At 48.0% G+C, this 17091-nt stretch overlaps 1 protein-coding gene across 3 annotated transcripts in view; it reads right to left on the bottom strand.

The window, feature by feature from the left end:
- The window catches only part of ANTXR1 (ANTXR cell adhesion molecule 1), a 258758-nt gene that overhangs the window by 164987 nt on the left and 76680 nt on the right, over window positions 1-17091 (bottom strand). For all 3 annotated transcript variants that reach the window (XM_075535944.1, XM_075535946.1, XM_075535945.1), the window contains exon 9: window positions 4126-4186. In XM_075535944.1, coding sequence (XP_075392059.1) covers window positions 4126-4186 — 61 coding nt within the window. The remainder of the gene's footprint in view (window positions 1-4125; window positions 4187-17091) is intronic.

Raw genomic sequence — 17091 nt, 5'->3', positions numbered from 1 at the left:
ATTGAACTGAGTCGTTAGTATGTTATGGTTGTAAAGGAGCCCCAAAGGATGACTTCTCTGGAAAGCAGATGGTTGCAGATGGCTCTTTCACTACAGCACACATAATGCCAGAGGTGGAGAGTTCAGACCCACTTCATTGCTGGAAAGTTTTAGTTGTACATGTTGCATGTGTTAAGTGCAAACTGGCCTTCCCAGTTCTCCCCCAAGCCCTCCCCGGAGACCCTCCTGAAGCTATGCATAATAAACCTAATCAACGTTCATGGGAATCCTTGAGATATTTGAAGATGCTCTTAATGTTTTTGTTTTCCTTCTTCTAAACTGGTTACATCAGACTTCCTAATTCCATATGAGCCCATTAGTGCTGCTGCTGCTGCTGTCCTTTGAGTGGGACTCTGTTATTGCACTTAACCCATGCTTTCCTACTTTATCTGAATAGATGACGCCCTCCGAGAACACACGGGGACTTTCACGGCGCATTGGCAGCAAGCCCTAGGCATTCTTTTGTGCTTGGGACATAGTAGGCACTCACGAAAAAAGAAGGGAGAAAAGCAGGGAAGTAGGAAGGAATGAAAAAAGGGAGGGATGGAAGGAGGGAAGAAGCAAGAAGGGAGGGAAAAGAGGAGGGAGAAAAGAGAGTGAAAAGGGGAGAGAAAGAATAAAAGAAATAGAAAACATAAAGGAATGAGAAAGAGATATCTGAATCTATCGTAATGTTGCCTACGGCGGTGCCAAGGTCAATGCCATTCTTAAGATGTGGGACTTGGCATTGGGATCTACACATCGAGTGATAGGGCTGTTGATCTGGGCCATCTATGTGTTAACTTTGCTTCCTGGAGGTGACGTTCTTGGTGGCTTGATTGACCTGGTTTCCACACCCCACGATCCACAGAAGAACCGTTACTGTGTCAGGATTCCGTAAGCCTGTGTGCACGTGAAAGCAGTTATTTCAACCCCGGGTCAACCCTGCATTCACTCTGTGAAATCTCACCTTGGGATCTGCATTCCCACCTGTAAACAATGCCTGTATTGGAGCCCATGCTTGCTGCCCGCCCAGCTGCTTTGGCTTGCCGCCTCTCCCAACACTCAGCTTGCTCTCAGAGGCCCTGCGAAGGCCGAGCTGGAGCTGAGGGCCAGCTGAGGTCACCGTCTTGGGGGCTGCAGTTGTTAACACGGACTGTCAAGTGCAGGGCTGCTCTGGGGATAAGGAGGGGCGTAACTCGGAGAGAGTAAGAGGAACGATTTTTGAAGAAAGCTACTTCTAATGACTTCATCCATCTGCCTAGGGCTCATGCCTGCCAGTATACTTTAGCGATGCGAACAATTCCTCATTTCCTCCTTTACCTTTCTCCTAACCCACATGGCGTCAATCGATCGTTTGGCAGACGCTCTGAACTCTATCAATGTTCTTTCCAAATCTCCGCCCCACCCCCGCGCCCTGGAGGAGAAACCGGCAGCAAGTGTTTCTCATGTGGAGAGGATGCGATCACAGCCATGAGTAGCACATGGCCCTCAGCCCTCATTAAAATGCGGCCAATGAGAATAATGCCACCCTGCCATAGAGGACAGCTTAGGCTTTCAACGCACCCTCACGAAAATCACTGGGTCCCGCAACAGCCTACTGGAGGGCACAGAGGGGTTTGCCCTGGGGGTACAGCAGTTAGGCCTCGGCTGTTCACTACTCAGTGGGTGGGATGAACTCACCCAGCCACGCCATGGGAGAGAGACCAGGTGATGTGCTTCTGGTTTCCCTCCGGATGACAGCCCAGAAAACCCTTTCAAGCCGTTCTTCTCTGTCACGCGAGGCCACTAGGAGGTCACAGTAGGACACTGTGAACTCAATGGCGCCCAACCACAGAAGCCAGTTCGGAGCCATGGACCATGTAATGGGCACCGATGCTTCTCGAAAGCCACGCCTCCTCCAGAGACCAGTCAGCAGAGACCGTCAACGACATCCATGTAAGGACATTCTTTGGGAAGCCTCGATTTCATCTCAGGAACGCTGCTCCGCCGTCAGCATGCTTTAATCTTCCAGTTGGGATGGAGGAGGCGAAAGAGCTTTCTTTCTCTGTTTCTTTGTTTAATCCAGGGCTGGCTTCCATTGTTGTTGTCCGCGGGTGCTGCCCAGTGGGTTGCAGCTCTTAGTGACCCTACGTACAAGGGGATGAAACACCGCCTGGCTCTGTGCTGTCCTCACAAGTGTTCTGATTGATGTTGGAGCCCAGGGGCCCGGGAAAGTTTCCCAACTTGATGCTGTGTCCACAGGGCTCCACTCCTGGCCTCCACAGAAGCACCTGAAACCCACAGCAGGGCTGATCTTGAACCTAATGAGCCTGCCTGAGGCTTGTCACTGCCCAGGGGACCCTGGTGCTGGGTGTATGGGGCCATATGCTCTGTTACCTGTGCAAAAGTGGTCATTTTTTTTCTTTCTTTTTCATAAAGCAAGCCCACCTCTGTGGCAACCACATTTGACCCTGCCAGCTGTGTTGCACGGTAGTATTCCATTTAAGGTTCACGAAGTCATCCGCAAACATTGCATTGTTTGGGGAAATGAGCAGATATTTTTGAAGTCACCAAGCCTTTATTTCCTCAGGTCCTTTTTGTTTGCTGATTTAACGCTTGTCAGTTGGCGCAGACATTTCAGCACGTCTAGCGACTTGAGAGTTCTTTCAATTGTCCTAAATTTAGCCCAGAAACTGGAATGAAACCCTCAAGGAATTCCTTCCTTTTTCACAATGAAGTATGTCATATGACATTGAGATGTGCCGTGTTTGGCAATGCTGGAACATTCTTCCTTCAATGCTTACTGCCTTATAGAGGCGTGTGGCAGATTTTTTGTTCACGTAACAACTGGCACTTGATACATGGGCACACTAGAAAGGGACTAGAGGGTAGAACCAGTAGTATATTCACTAGAGAAGTGGTTTTCAACCTGTGGGGGGGCGAATAGCCCTTTCACAGGGGGTCACTCGATTCATAACAGTAGCAAAATGACAGCTATGAAGTAGCAACGGAAATAATTTTATGGTTGGGGATCACCACCACATGAGGTACTGTCTTAAAGGGTCGCGGCGTGAGGAAGGTTGAGAACCACTGCGCTAGAGGAAAAGTTGTAAGTCCCTGGAGGACAAGTCAAGGACAGTGCTTATCCTTCGTGCATCTCCCTTACCTGTCCATCACTGTAGTTCCCACTCAGTTCCATAAGAGCTTAGTGCTTTTTAAATGGAAGAACCGTGTTGGGCAAAGTTCCAAGAATTACTCTAGAAGATTAACTAGCATTGTTGAACATTTAGGCATGCTGCTGGAAGACCAAATAAGAGAAAGACCCAAATTTTGATCAGTCAGAGAAAATATTTCGATGAAAGCCAGCCAATTCTTTGTATAAGTGGAGACTGCCGTTATTAATAGCAACCTGATAAGGTTATTTTTCTCAAGACACAGGAGTCCTGATGGCATCGTGGGTCACACACTGACCTTCTAACTTTAAGGTCGGCGGTTTAAACCCACCACTTGCTCCACAAAGAAAGATCAGGCTCTTGACTCTCATAAAGCCTTACAGGTTCAGAAGCCCAAAGGGGAAGTTCTATTCTTACCCCAGGGTCGCTGTGAATCGGAATCGACTTGATGGAATTGCGTTTGATCGGTTTTGATGACTTGGATGACTAGGGTTGTCCACTGCCCACTCATTTTGTGACGACTGGTTTATTGAAAAGCTTAAGATCACAAGATCCATTGTGGAAACCGGCCAGGATTAATTTAAAAATTAAATATCACACTTCAGAGGTGGTCCATGATCACCGAGGTCATCATGATCCGGTGTCTGTAGGTCTGCTATGAGGACGAACAGGGACATTGTCCCCAGAGGTAGGGTGTCAGGGGTGGTGATGTGTGGGATCCAGGATCTCTGCAGTTCCCTTGTAATCAGCTCTCATAAAAGGCGAGGATTTGGACAGATCTCTTAAAACTTGATAACCAATGTGTTCATCTTTCATTTTTTTTCCTAGACGTAAATTTCGGTAGCAACTTCTACCCCTGTTTCTACCCCGCCGGGCAAATTCCGCACACATGATGGAAATTCCACGGTAGCACGACTATGACAAGAGCAAGGGGGCTTCAGTTTGTACTTACCCCCCGCACAGATGGTGGATGGCTCCGCTGCTAGGATTTCAATGCACGACTTCTTCAGAATCTACAAGGAGGAGGAGTCAACACAGATAAGGTGAAACTTATTTTCTAACACAGAACATTTGTGTGTGTGTGTGTGTGTGTGTGTGTGTGTTAGCTCCCAAGAGATGAAGGTTCAAGGCTGTTAGGTTGGATGGCGAGTGTGTGTATGAGGAGGGTAACTGGAGATCTTTTCAGTGTCTCACATTTAATGAGTCCGCACTGTGCTAGGTACCTCAGGGTGTACTCAAAGCCTTGAAAGAAGTCATTCATTCTTTTAAAATATTGCGGAGCCTCTAACTCTCAGCTCTAATATGAAGGGGTTGAACACAGAGTTGTGGAAACGGAGTTTTCACTTGAAAAGATTCACAGCAGGAACTGGGCATGTGTCGTAGGTGCCAGAGGGAGGGGGCAGCCAGGAGGCGGTCCTGAGTCTGGGCTGGAGAAGATGGGCACACAGAGGACAGGGTGAGTGCTGAGGGGAGAGGAGGGGGTTAGGGCAAGGCGAGGGTCCAGGCAGGGCATGGCATGAGCAAGATGAGGAAGTAGACACAGAGAGATCTCTTTAGCTGGAACAAGAGGAGCTTGAAGTGAACGAAAAGTGAGAAACTATTTTAAACTAGACATTTCCGACGGAGCCAGCCAACTCCTCAGAGGAGCTGCACTGTGAGATTACTGAGTTTTGTTAAACGTCTGGAAAGATTTGGCGGGGGTGGGGGTGGGGGAGGGGATGTGGAGCTCTGAATGCCGCTCCATGTGTCTCATTTGGCAGGAGGAATTCTTGAGTCTTATTTCAGTGGGAAATGCACTCTTCTTCCCAGATGCAAGTCTTAGAGGGTTGAGTGGAGGGTCTTGGGACCACACAGAGTCGATGGCAAAGGACGCTACCTATTGTAGACAAAGGGCAGTTCCCAGGTGATGGAACTTTGCCTGTTTCAACTTACCTACTAACGTGACTAAAAGACACACATTGGAAGAGTCTTGCTGGTACACTAGGGACCACTGATTCTGAAATTTCAACCAAGCATGCGAAACCAGCCAAAGTCACTCAGTGAATGTATCCACCTAGGGCAGTGTCTTGATTTGGGCCTTCCTTAATTTGGAATGTGTGAGGATTCAGAAGGCTGAAGGAAACCTTGTCTCCATTTATGAAAGGGGCAACCACAATAGTATTTAATGGTGATATAATCATAAGGTTTAAAGTCTGAAAAAGAAGAAAGCCCCCTTCAGCCGTTGGGAAATGCCCGCTCATCGATGTCTTTACCTATGTAGACCTCTTTGTTCCAGCTTAATCGATTCAACCAGATAAACAGATGCAATAGATTCGAAAAGGGGAGGAAAGGGATTTTAGGGAAAATCAAGGCAAGACAAAGCAAGGAGTGAGAATAGCACATAAAATTCAAGTTACGAGGAGCTGAATTCCTTGCTAGGATTGGCTCATGGCCTTAGTTCCAAGCTGTCTGGTGGCAAATGAGAAAGGCACACACTGATTGATGGGCTTCTCAGTCTATGGGATAAAGGTTTCTCAGATGGCTCATATTTACCCACTCCAGAGAGAAATTAGGTGGTCCTCCCAGAGAAGCATGGTGAAACAAAATGAACAACACGTTTAAGAAAATTGTAATTTTGATGGATAGATGACAAGACATTGATTTACTGAAATTGGCATGCCTACAGTCCGTTTGGGTGGACCAGTGGGTTAAGTGCTGGACTGTTAACCACAAGGTCGATGGTTCAAACTTCCCATGGTAAAAAGACACAGCAGCCTGCTAAATGAGTTTTAGTCCTGGAAGCCAGAAGACATGGTTCTACTCTGTTCTATAAGGTTGCTACCTCAGGATAGACTCTGGCAGTGGAGTTGTGTATAGTATTGCTATAAGCCAGCATAGATGTGATGGCAGGGGTTTATTGCTGTCTTTGTCTGCTGGATACTTGGAAGCCATGAGATCAACTCCCCAAATCAGACAACTCTAACCATTACATTTTCCACCCCCTCTTTAACATTGCCTCCCACGCTGTATGTTTAATGGTATTTTCATATTGTGATTGCCAGCTTTGTTTTCAGCTTCCTCTGGAGTCCACCCTAAGAACCAATTTGTTCCTTTAACCTGGCAAACGCTAGGTTAACTATAGGGCCAGGAACCTACTCCTCAAATTGGGGTTCTGGAAACATGTGACGTCTTAACCTGGTCTTCTCCAGGGGCCAATTATCCCTTCATCTCAAAATAGCTTAGAATTTGGAATACAATTTCTTGGGCCAACTCACTCCTAAGCAGTGTTACCTTGGGCAAGTCCTGTAACCTCCTCATGTCTCCCTTTCCTGATCTGTACAAGTGAGTTAGTAACAGTCCCTGCTGTATCAGGTAGTTGCGCTGGGAACACTAAACGAGCCAACACAAGTAGAGGCCCCAAATGGGGGGCCTGGAACTTGAGAAGTCTTCAACGATGGGAGTAGGTTTTATTCTTAAACACTGGATGCTAGAGACAGATTTGGGGGTACCAATGGATTTGGGTTCAGACCCAAAGCCAGCTTTTGCCTTATTTCCTCTCTCTTTGGCTTACCCAGCTGTCAATCTCACCTCAACATAGTGCTGTGGCAGTCTTGGCGTTCATCCTGATGTAGCAGGAAGAGCATACACATGGTCTTCCCACACCTCACTCTGGGGGCCTGGGCTCCATCTTCCCTTTGCTATCATTCTGACTTAAGACAAAGGACACCCTTTGCCTATGGTCAAATCAGTCGTTGGGGCTCTTTCACTTCCATTGGTCATCCAGCGTTGGGCAAGGCAACGTCCTAGGACAGGGCTTGCCTGGACCTAGACCCCAGAAAGCATTTCTCCTGCTGCGGCTCTGGTGACTATCTACCACCCAATATGCTGGCATTGGGCACTCTTCCCTCACGGGCCACCTCAGACAGTGGCAACCCACGAGCACTGGTGTCCCTGAAGGCCATGTTTGAAGAAACACAATGAATCCAGATGGGGCAACTTCATAAATAAGGACACAAAGCCTTATTTAAAAAAAAAAAAGTTTTATATGAACTGCCACAGGCATTTGACCATTCAACATCTTCTGAGAAATCATTTTATCACCCATAACCAAGGATTTCAAAACAGCTCAAGAAAAACAAAATAAACAAAAGAAAATTGAGATCTTGGGTCAACTCTGCCCTAGTCCTCAAATTCCATCAAAACATCTAGGTGAAATTTCCACTCATGTAAATTCCTGGCTTGGGACCTAATTTTTTTTAAGAACCAACCCTAGCACTCAGCTCTGGGCTCCATGCAGAGAAATCTAGTGAAACTACCGCAAAGACAGCCCTACAGGTCTGTCCTAATAAACACACGCTGCACGGTTCTCGAGCCTCCCTAAAGTCATATCCGTAAGTTTGTACCCAAAGCGGTACATTGTTTTGCATAAAATTCGTTGTTTTATATTGTAGGCCTGTAATTCTTATGATATTACTCATTTAAATCTCTCTAGTAGACATTCCAGGTATGATAAACTTTAATACACAATTCTGCGAGTAATTCTAAGTCACTGTTGCTGTTATTTATCTGGTCTAAGGGACTTCTCTGCAGTGTAATCCCGAGTGTGGCTCAGGTTTACCGCTTCTGACAGTTAACATTTACCCCAAGCAATACTCACGATTACCTCCAGGGAGGCTAGAAAGTGTCTGCGAATAGCTGATAAGCCTAAGGAGAGTATGAGAGGCCAAATCATGTCAGCCAAGTGCTGTGATTCAATCCAGTACAATTGCATCTTTTCCAATCTTAACTTAAACCAGCTGGGAGGATGCAATGCGGTGCAGGGGGAAGGTGAGGATGCGTCTGGGGCTGTGTCTCCCATTTGTGCCAAAGGGTTCTCAATGGTAGGAGGTGGTTCTCAATGGCACGGGGTGAATTTGGGGGCTTCCTGGGTTATTAGCCACCCGAACTGAAGGGTAATGAGCCTGTCTGAATTGAAGCAGGTGGCACACAGGTGTTCCCCAGCTGGTGACTATGGGAGGTGGAAAGATGGGTCCAGAAGAAATAGTTTAACATTTTGTTTAATAAAGATAGCTATGATTTGTTGTAGCCATACTTTTTGACTTACCCACCGAGGAGAATACAGAAAATTACTATTAGGATGTGTAATTACTTCTCAACACTGGGGTTGAGAAAAGGTAAGTGATTTATTAAGGGACAAAGACCAGGTTGACTATAGGGTCAGGAATCTACCCCTCGGATTGGGTGATTCTGGAAATGTGATGGTCTCAACCTGGTCTTCTCCAGGGGCCAATTATCCCTTCATCTCAAAATAGCTAAGAATTTGGAATACAATTGCCTGGGCCAACTCACTCTTGAGCAGCGTCACCTTGGGCAAGTTCTGTAACCTCCTCATGTCTCCCTTTCCTCATCTGTAAAAGTGAGTTAGGAACAGTCCCTGCTGTATCAGGTAGTTGTGTTGGGAACACTAAACAAGACAACACAGGTAGAGCCCCAAACGGGGGGCCTGGAACTTGAGAAGTCGTCAACGAATGGGAGTAGGCATTATTCTTAAGCACTGGATGCTAGAGACAGATTTGGGGTACCAATGGATTTGGGTTCAGATCCCAAACCCATCATCTACTATTGTGTGTACTTGAATGAGCTATTAAATAGGATTTTGCCTTTCTGACAGAAGCAGACAGATACGATTGGCAGTTAATCATCATCGGATAGCCTACTTGAAGGAAACACTTATGAGAATGCCTGACACGTCATCAGCGCTCCAGCAATAGTAGTCATCACTATTGTTTTTGTTACTATTACTCTTCCTCCTCCTGCTGCTGCTGCTGCTACTATGTTGGGCCAGGACTGAAACTCATACATTCTTGAATTCCTCTACACCACCACCGGTCTTGTGCTTAATCATGTACTTAAAAACAAAACAAAAAAGAAACTGACCAAGGTTAATGATTCCTTACTGCTAACTTTTGAACAGACTTCAAAGATAAAGGAGATGATACAATACACTCGAAATCCATGAAGAACCCCCCAAAAGCCAACTAAATGGCAATGGACAAACTCCCCCCCACCCCAAGTTGGCTTAATGTTAAAACAATCATGTCCGAGGTATCTCATTTCCCTATGTACAAAATCGAGGCTTGCCTGCTTTGTGAAAGGCTTTTCTTGGCAAAAGTATGGCGGTCCCTTCGGGGGTGGGCTCAGGCTCCCCTCTCGTGAAAGGGACACAAACACTCTTTATAGCGGATGGCAGAGAGCAGAGGAGTGAGCTTGGGAATTCCCGCTTTTACAGACAGTGTGGCAGCGTGGGTCACACACTCGGCTAACCCATGTCTTTAGGACTTTGGGTGTTACCCCCCACGGATCAGGAAGCAATTTAATCTCCAATTTATTAATACAGTGCTTAAAAAAATCCCCTCGCTCAATTGAATTCCACTCCACACTTGAAAACAGTAAGCGTGTCCAGTGTTCACAACGGGCATCACTGTAGAGGCAGCCAGTTCTACAGAGTCTGAATTGAAAATGAAGTCACTATTGTATACGTCTTTCTGGAATAAAAAGTGGTTTTTGGTGGACTCATACGTAGGGAAGGGAAGGAAAAAGAAAAACAAACCATAGAACTCTTTGTTACACAACATACGAATCTATTGTTTTCCTACAGATCCTCCCTCTAGGTCTCGCCCTTTTCCCCTTTTATTTGAAACTAACTCGGATGCCATGAAAGTACCCAAATCAGTTTCCCTTTTCCTTCCCACCTTTTCCAGTCACTCAGGCCAGTGTTTGGGTCTGATTGGTGACGGGTCTGGAGGGTTTTTAAGCTGTGACCCTTCTCTCTCTCCTTGTTTAAAATGTTAACTTTATATCTTTTAAATATTTCTTCCCCCCCCCCCTTTGTGGAGTATCATATGCACAAAGAAAACACAGATGCTATGAAGTGGCGCGGCCCTTCTCGTCGCGGCCTTCTACATGACCTTGAAGGCGACATTTCCATCTCTGACCCTGTCCAGAAGGATAGTGTGCTCTCGTTGATTTATACCATGCCAACAAGGCAGTTTGAGCATCCTCGAGGGGCTCAAAGTGCGGTGCTTTGAAATATTCCTGGAGGTTTGGGAACAAAAAGAAGTCTGAAGGGGCCAGATCAGGTCTGTAGGGTGGACGGGGTAAGGATGCCCAGTGAAATGCTCCTAGGCCAGCCCTGGCTATCCTGGAAGAAGGGCAGGTGCACCGCTGTGATGGGAAACATTCCTTGGCACATCTTTCTGTGTCGAATCTTTTCCCAGCCTTTTTCTCACGAAGGTAGTTCCTGGTTTTCATCAAACATCTTCCCAATACATCCCTGGGATCATGCTGTAAGCTCAGAGAAAATCCATCAAGATGGCCTCTTTGGATCCCTACAAAATAGATGCTCTAAACTTCTGAGCTGACCTCTCTGCAAGCAGGTCGCCTTGGAAACCACTGTTGAGACGGCACTGCGCTTTTATTTGGATGGCACCCCAGCCAGACAAAACAAGTCCACTACCGAGAGAGCTTGTCTGCAGCCACCCATGGATAGCAGAGACATGCTTCAACACATCTTGTTTGGAATAAACCCATGCATATCTGACCTGGAACCCCAGGGGGAATACTTTTTGATTTCTCCTCACACCAAAGAAACACACTCCCATACAAGGCATGCCTTTTTAAGGGGGTCTAGACTTTTAAATAATAAAGCATGTCTTAAAATGATGCAGAAGTCTTTGTCTGAGAGAGGGTACCTAGCCCACTTAAAGGAATACTGCTCTTCTCTTGGCTGGTTTCCCCCTCACTGAACACGGTCCTGAAGCTCAGGAAACCTCGCTCTCCGACCCCCTCCCACGTCTTATCCAAGGAAAACACTTTGCTCGCCTGTTTTCAGAAGGGAAGCTCAGATAGCTGTGAACTTCAAAAGGTGGTTTATTCAGTAAGATGAGCTGGTTGACCTTCTGCCCATTGGCAATGGCCGGCTCGGAAGTCGACTCCTACAGCCTTGCCTGAGTTTCTCACCTCGTTCTGTGGTTGCTGTGCCTTGGGTCCCCCCAGAGAGCTCAATGCTGGACAATGGGTCCTCCCAGACCACTAAATGCAGGCGGGGAGGCATTGCAGAGGGCGCAGGGGCGATCTGAGGGTCAACCGAATATGCCCTTTGCGGCCCTTGGAGCCTTCTAAGGCCATGGGAATTTTGATGACATCTGGGCCTTTTAATAAACCGAGTAAAAATAATAGCTCAGGCGAAATGCCTGGTCTGAATGTCTGAAACATCTGAGTCTAATTAATGACTGCTGCGACACACAGTTTTTAAATTAAAGAGCTCCTGATCACTACAGAAACTAAATGGATCCTAATTATGCTTCAGAGCTAGACCTGATAATATGAACGGAGCAAAACAATGCCATCTCTTACAGATGCAAACGGGATGAGAGGGTGGAGGGAACACCGCGGGGGTCTTATAAGAGACACAGCTACAAAACTGCCCATGGGTTTGCAAGGCAGGACTCCCAAGGATTAAGAATGTTCCATTAGATGGCCGTCCCGGCTGCTCTGTCAGGAAGAGCTATGCAAAGCAAGAAGCTAGAAAGTTTTCCCACACCATGGGAAAGATGATGGACAGGAGAGTATTTGCAGTTGGCATACGACGTGAAAAGACCCAAAGTGATGGGGGTGGGGCTCCAACAAGTAGGTCCCCTGGAGTTGGAGGCGGCAAGCGTTCATGGTGGTCAGGAGCCTCCGTGGGGAAGACTGAGCGGGACTTTGAGGTTGGAGAGGCTTCAGATGCGTCAAATGAGGAGAGGGGCTTTCCTTCCATCATGCATTAGCCTGATTTCAGAGACTGAAATATGCCTCCCCTCTCACTCACTAGCTCTGGACGGAGCTATTCAAGACTAGAGACTGTGTTGCAGATTTTGATTGGAGGGGAACCCCGAATTGTTCCTACGGGGGTCTTGGAAGAGCAGTTGGGAGGGGAGGCTGGGAAGTCGAGGCTTTGCCTTCTGTCAGTGTTTTGCTAGGGGCTGTGCCAGACCAGCCAGTACAGGTTTTCCGGCTTCTCAAGAGTGGAGAGGAGAAACGGGCCCCAATCGGGCTTCTATCAATAAATAAACTCATTTATACCACGGGATAGATTTGGTCCTTCGTTCCATCGATCTGGCAGCTTCCCCTAATGACAAGCACGCTCATGCCCAAGCCTGCGAGAGAAATCACTTCAACGAGAGCTGTTTGCTCAACACTTGTTTACTGTTGATCAGACATGCCGGACGCTCTAGGTGCTGACTCAGCCTCACATTCATAGGGCATCTAAGACAGGCTGAAATATTGGTTTCCAAGGAAGCGCTCCTAGATGGGGCTGCTTCACCGCACAGACTCAGTGTCTGGCTCCGGGCGCCGCCCTCAGTCGCACACCAAGCACGGACAGCTGAGAGGAGTTTGCATCCTGGTTGCCCGGCTCAGCCTGCGGATTCTGAACCGAAGACCCTTTTCAGGGTTATCTGCACCCAGCTTCCATGCAGGTTCTGGTTTCACTGCCGGCAGCACTTTTGAAAAGGTAAACACAGATGCAGGAGCCCGGCTGGACCTTTGTTTCCTATTTTCACTGGAGGGCTGATGCTTTGGGGTCAATGGAAATTCCCCCGAAGAAACCGCGATTCCAAACGGCAAAGGGATCGGTTCCTTCCTTAGCGTTTTAAAGGTTATAACCTCCCAGGCACGCGAAGTGGGTCTTAGAGATTCACCAACCGTCATGGCGCAGGTGGGAACAGGGACCCAGTCCTGGTCCTCAGAGGATGAGGAGGGTCCTGATCAAGGGCTGAAGGCACAGGTTTAGTTTGTGCTTGCAAGTTGCCAGTTTCCCTCGATGAGGAGCTTTCTCATAAAGGGGTTCTGAGAGGTGAAGCGGTCCCTAGTCCACCCCCTGTCCCTCAGGTCAGGCCAGGCAACCCCACTCTGGGTTTCACGTGGTGAGCCACACCAAGCCAGGTCACATTGGTGGCCTTCAGTGCCTTCCTCGCTTCCTGGTTGGCCATTCACACCACGGGCATCAGGGGCAGCTCTGTGTCGGCTGGATCATTATGTCATTGAGCTGCCCCCTTCGTGTCCACCGCTGTAGAGGGGTCTTAATACCTGCATCAAATGGGGATCGTGAGGTTGTAACGAGATGAGGTATGTGAAACGATGGGTATAGTTTGCGGCAGGCACCCCGTAAGAACTTCCTAAATGACTCACTGTATTAGTTTCACTTTCCCAAGGAAACAAGGAACGCTGGTGGCCGTGGCGCTTCAGTGCTGGTCTGCCAACTGCAAGGTCAGTGGGTCACACCAAGGTGGGCAGCCACTATTGAGAAGAAAGAGGAGGCCATCTGCTCCCTTAGCATTTAGTCTCAGAGACCCTGCAGGGGTTGCTACGCGTCAGATTTGACTCTTCGGCAGTGAGTTCTTCTGGCTTCCAGGAAGCGAAGGGAGGAGAAATCAGAGACTCGGGATACGTGGGATCAGGTTCCAATCCTGCCTGCCGTCCTCCCTCCGTGCTGAGGGCTCTTGGGCAGGTTATCTGAGCATCCGTTTCCTCCTCCCTCTGCAAAATGGAAATCCGAATATTTGCTTTACAGGGAAGTTGTCCCCGGCGTTGGGTGCCATCGTGTCCGCGCTGACCCGGAGGGACCTTACGCACAACAGAACCAAACACTGCCTGGTCCTGCTCCATCCTCACAATGGTCCCTGTGCCCGAGCCCATTGTTGTCCGTCCATCTCCTTGAGGACCCTTTTCTCGTTCCCTGCCCCTCCACCTTACCAAGTGCAATCACCTTCCTCGGGAAGCGACCTCTCCTGACAGCCTGTCCAAAGCATGGACGCCAAGTCTCGCCAGCCTTGCCCCCAGGGAGCACGCTGGCCCAAGTTTTATATTGGAAGTCTCAGTAAATGGACCAACGAAAAAGTTCCAAAATAAGTCCTCCACAGCTGTGGTTTTCCCTCCGGCTTTTCCTTATTTCCCAGGGCCGCGAGGCCCAAGTGGAACACGACTTAAAGGGACACAACAAGCACTTGGGGGGGGGGGATAGCACATTATTCAAATCAGACCTGCTGTCTTCCTGAAAAATCGAGAGAGCAGAGGAAGAGCGAGAAGACCAAAACACAGATACGAGATGGAGCAGATGATAACCTGGCAATATAATATATAATATAATAGAATCCACGTTCTACATCAGGGGTCGGCACACTCTGAGACAGAGGGGCCAATCCCATCCCTCATGACAATTAAAAAAAATCATTCAAGAGGAATAAATATGTTTTTATAAACAAATGAAACCATAATTATCTGAATAATACTCTTAACATTATTTCCCCAAAATTCGCTTCAGAGCCTCATGCACTGCACCGAAAGACCCAGATATGGCCGGAGAGCCGCAGTTCCACAGAGACCCTTGTTCCATAGCTAGCTATCAGCTACATCAGCGGTTCTCAACCTGTGGGTCGCGACCCCTTTGGGAGTCGATTGACCCTTTTACAGGGGTTGCCCGGTTCATAACATTAGCAAAATGACAGCCATGAAGTAGCAACGAAAATAATTGTATGGTTGGGGGTCACCACCACATGAGGAACTGTATGAAAGGGTCGTGGCATCAGGCAGGTTGAGAACCCCTGCTCTACATCGATCTCTATCTATCAAAGGCTCCTGGCGATCCAGTGGGAGTTTCCCATTTCCTCATGGAAAGACCCTGACCCCTGGAGCCAGACCTGGGACTGGATTCCTCTCTTTCCGATTCAGGGCAGGTGGACTTCGGGCAGTTTTCCCAACTTTCCTGCAGCTCGTTTTCCGCAACTGTAAAATGGGATGAGAGAGGTCTTTCTCCAGGAGTGGTGGTGGACGTGCCTAACTGAAGGGCAGGTGAGAAGATCTCCGTGCGTCATCGTCATAGGCCTCCTACCTGTCGTGCCTGAGTGTGTACTTATTCATCCTCCGTGGGGCCATGGCAGAACGCCACGATCTCAGGATTTCTGGGGAGAGTCTTCATTGTGCACATGGCTGGTCTATTGTCAGACTTTGTATCTGCTGTGGTTGGTAACTCTTTGTCCTGAGAATAAATCGGCACCTCGTGATTGAGCCCCTGCCTGGCTCTTCCCTGTGTCTTCTACTTTACGTGCTGCCTTTCTTTCATTGTCTCCCGTGTGGCACGTGGGGACAGAGCTTCGGAAGGTGCGTTTGTGCTCTTGCAATAGCTGTAACTCAGATCCACTTCCATTACATCTTATATCCTTCTCAAAGGCACCGCTGGGTTCTTTGTCAGCCGTCTTCCTCTTAACGTCAGCACCGTGCTATCTTTTATACCATCCATGGCAGTGTCAATTATATACGTATGTGATTACTTACTTGCTTATGTGGGTCTCCCATGAGACGGTAAGCGCCACCAGGCAAGGTGTCTGCCTGCTTTGTTGGTAACGGCATGCAGAGAGTATACCAGACTAGTTGATAAATGAATAAATAGTAGACCCAGCATCTTGATTCTGGATTAAAACAAATAAGGTCACTCTGAGCGGAGAACTTTATGAATTATCTGAGCTTTGGGAAAGCTGCTCTGAAATCCTACTTGGAACAATTAAGCCCGGGCCTCTTTGATGATGAGAAAATAACTCGGCACAAAGCAGTGTTCGTGGGAACGTATTCCCACGGGGTAGATGCTTCTGGTTGGGTGGGGGCGGGGGTGGGGAGCTTTCTCTTCTTCATCCAAAAGGGGAAGGGAACCTACTTCTTTAAAATAATGAGCCAACTTTTAGGCCATAATTATTTCTGTCTGATTTGAGAAAGATGAGCCTGCCTGCTCTCCCCGTTTTGCTGCCTAAGCAAATGAACTCGCCACGACCACAAACATGGGTTTCCAGCACCGGAGAAGTCGCAACCACGAACAGAACTCCCAGATAAAAACTCACAAGCATGTTATCATTCGGCCCGAAGTTTGGAGCCGGGTGTCTCAGTGTTTTCCCCTTTCCCGGGAACCGTTCCCCCCGGTGTCTGAGCCATCTTTGAAGTTATTTGCACTCGAAGGAGGGGAGTTTCCACAACATCTGGGCTCGTGTTGAGCTTGGGTGAGCTGCTATGGTTGAAATCTCCAAGGGCACCCTGATTATGCAGAGAATAATATTCTGCTTGTCCAGGAGCCAACTTCTGAATGAGGGTAGCTGCATGGCCCATACGACATTTGGGTGGCTTATAGTTGTCCCTCTTTTCAACCCAGTCATTTGAAGGCGAGATTACTATAGCAGGGGCTGGATGAAAGTCTTGGCGTTAGGTCGCTCTAGTTTTGCCTCACGGGTTCTGCCATCAGATTGTCTTCCTATTGAGTCCCTTTTACATGCTCAAAAATGCTCCAGTCAGTATAGGCGAGGCTCAACGCCTTTCCAGCCCCTAACCACTTTCTAGTTTGCTGTCTAGGCTTAGTTCCCATTACTTTTGACTCCTGGACAGATGTTGTTGTTAGGTGTCTTCGAGGCACTTCCATGCACAACAAAGCATTGCTTGGTCCTGGGTCGTCCTCAGATCAGGGCTACGTTGGGAGACCTCAGTAGCCATCACGCTCTCAGTCCATCTCGTTGAAGGTCTTCCTCGGTTGGCTGATTCTCTATCACATGGATGTTTTTCTCCAGAGAACTTGTCCCTCCTGGTAACATGGCAAAGCCCTCGCCACCCTCGTGTCCCAGGAGCATGCTGCTTGTACTTCTTTCAAGGCAGATTTACTCATTTTCCTGGCCTTCCACGGTCCACGCGATCTTCTCAGCAACCCTGTAGTTCAAAGGCACGATTCTTCTTCAGTCTTCCTCATTCACCCGCTTTTGCAGGCAAAGGAGGGGACTGAAAATAACCCGGCTTGGGTCAGGCCCATCTTAGTCTTCCAGTCTTTCTCCACAGATTTTCCCAATGCAAACCATCATTTGACTTTTGG

This window comes from Tenrec ecaudatus, chromosome 17, assembly GCF_050624435.1.
Source record: "Tenrec ecaudatus isolate mTenEca1 chromosome 17, mTenEca1.hap1, whole genome shotgun sequence".
In the NCBI taxonomy this organism is placed as follows: Eukaryota; Metazoa; Chordata; class Mammalia; order Afrosoricida; family Tenrecidae; genus Tenrec; species Tenrec ecaudatus.
The sequence above is the reverse complement of the archived record's forward strand: the minus strand, read 5'-3'. Positions and strand labels throughout refer to the sequence as shown.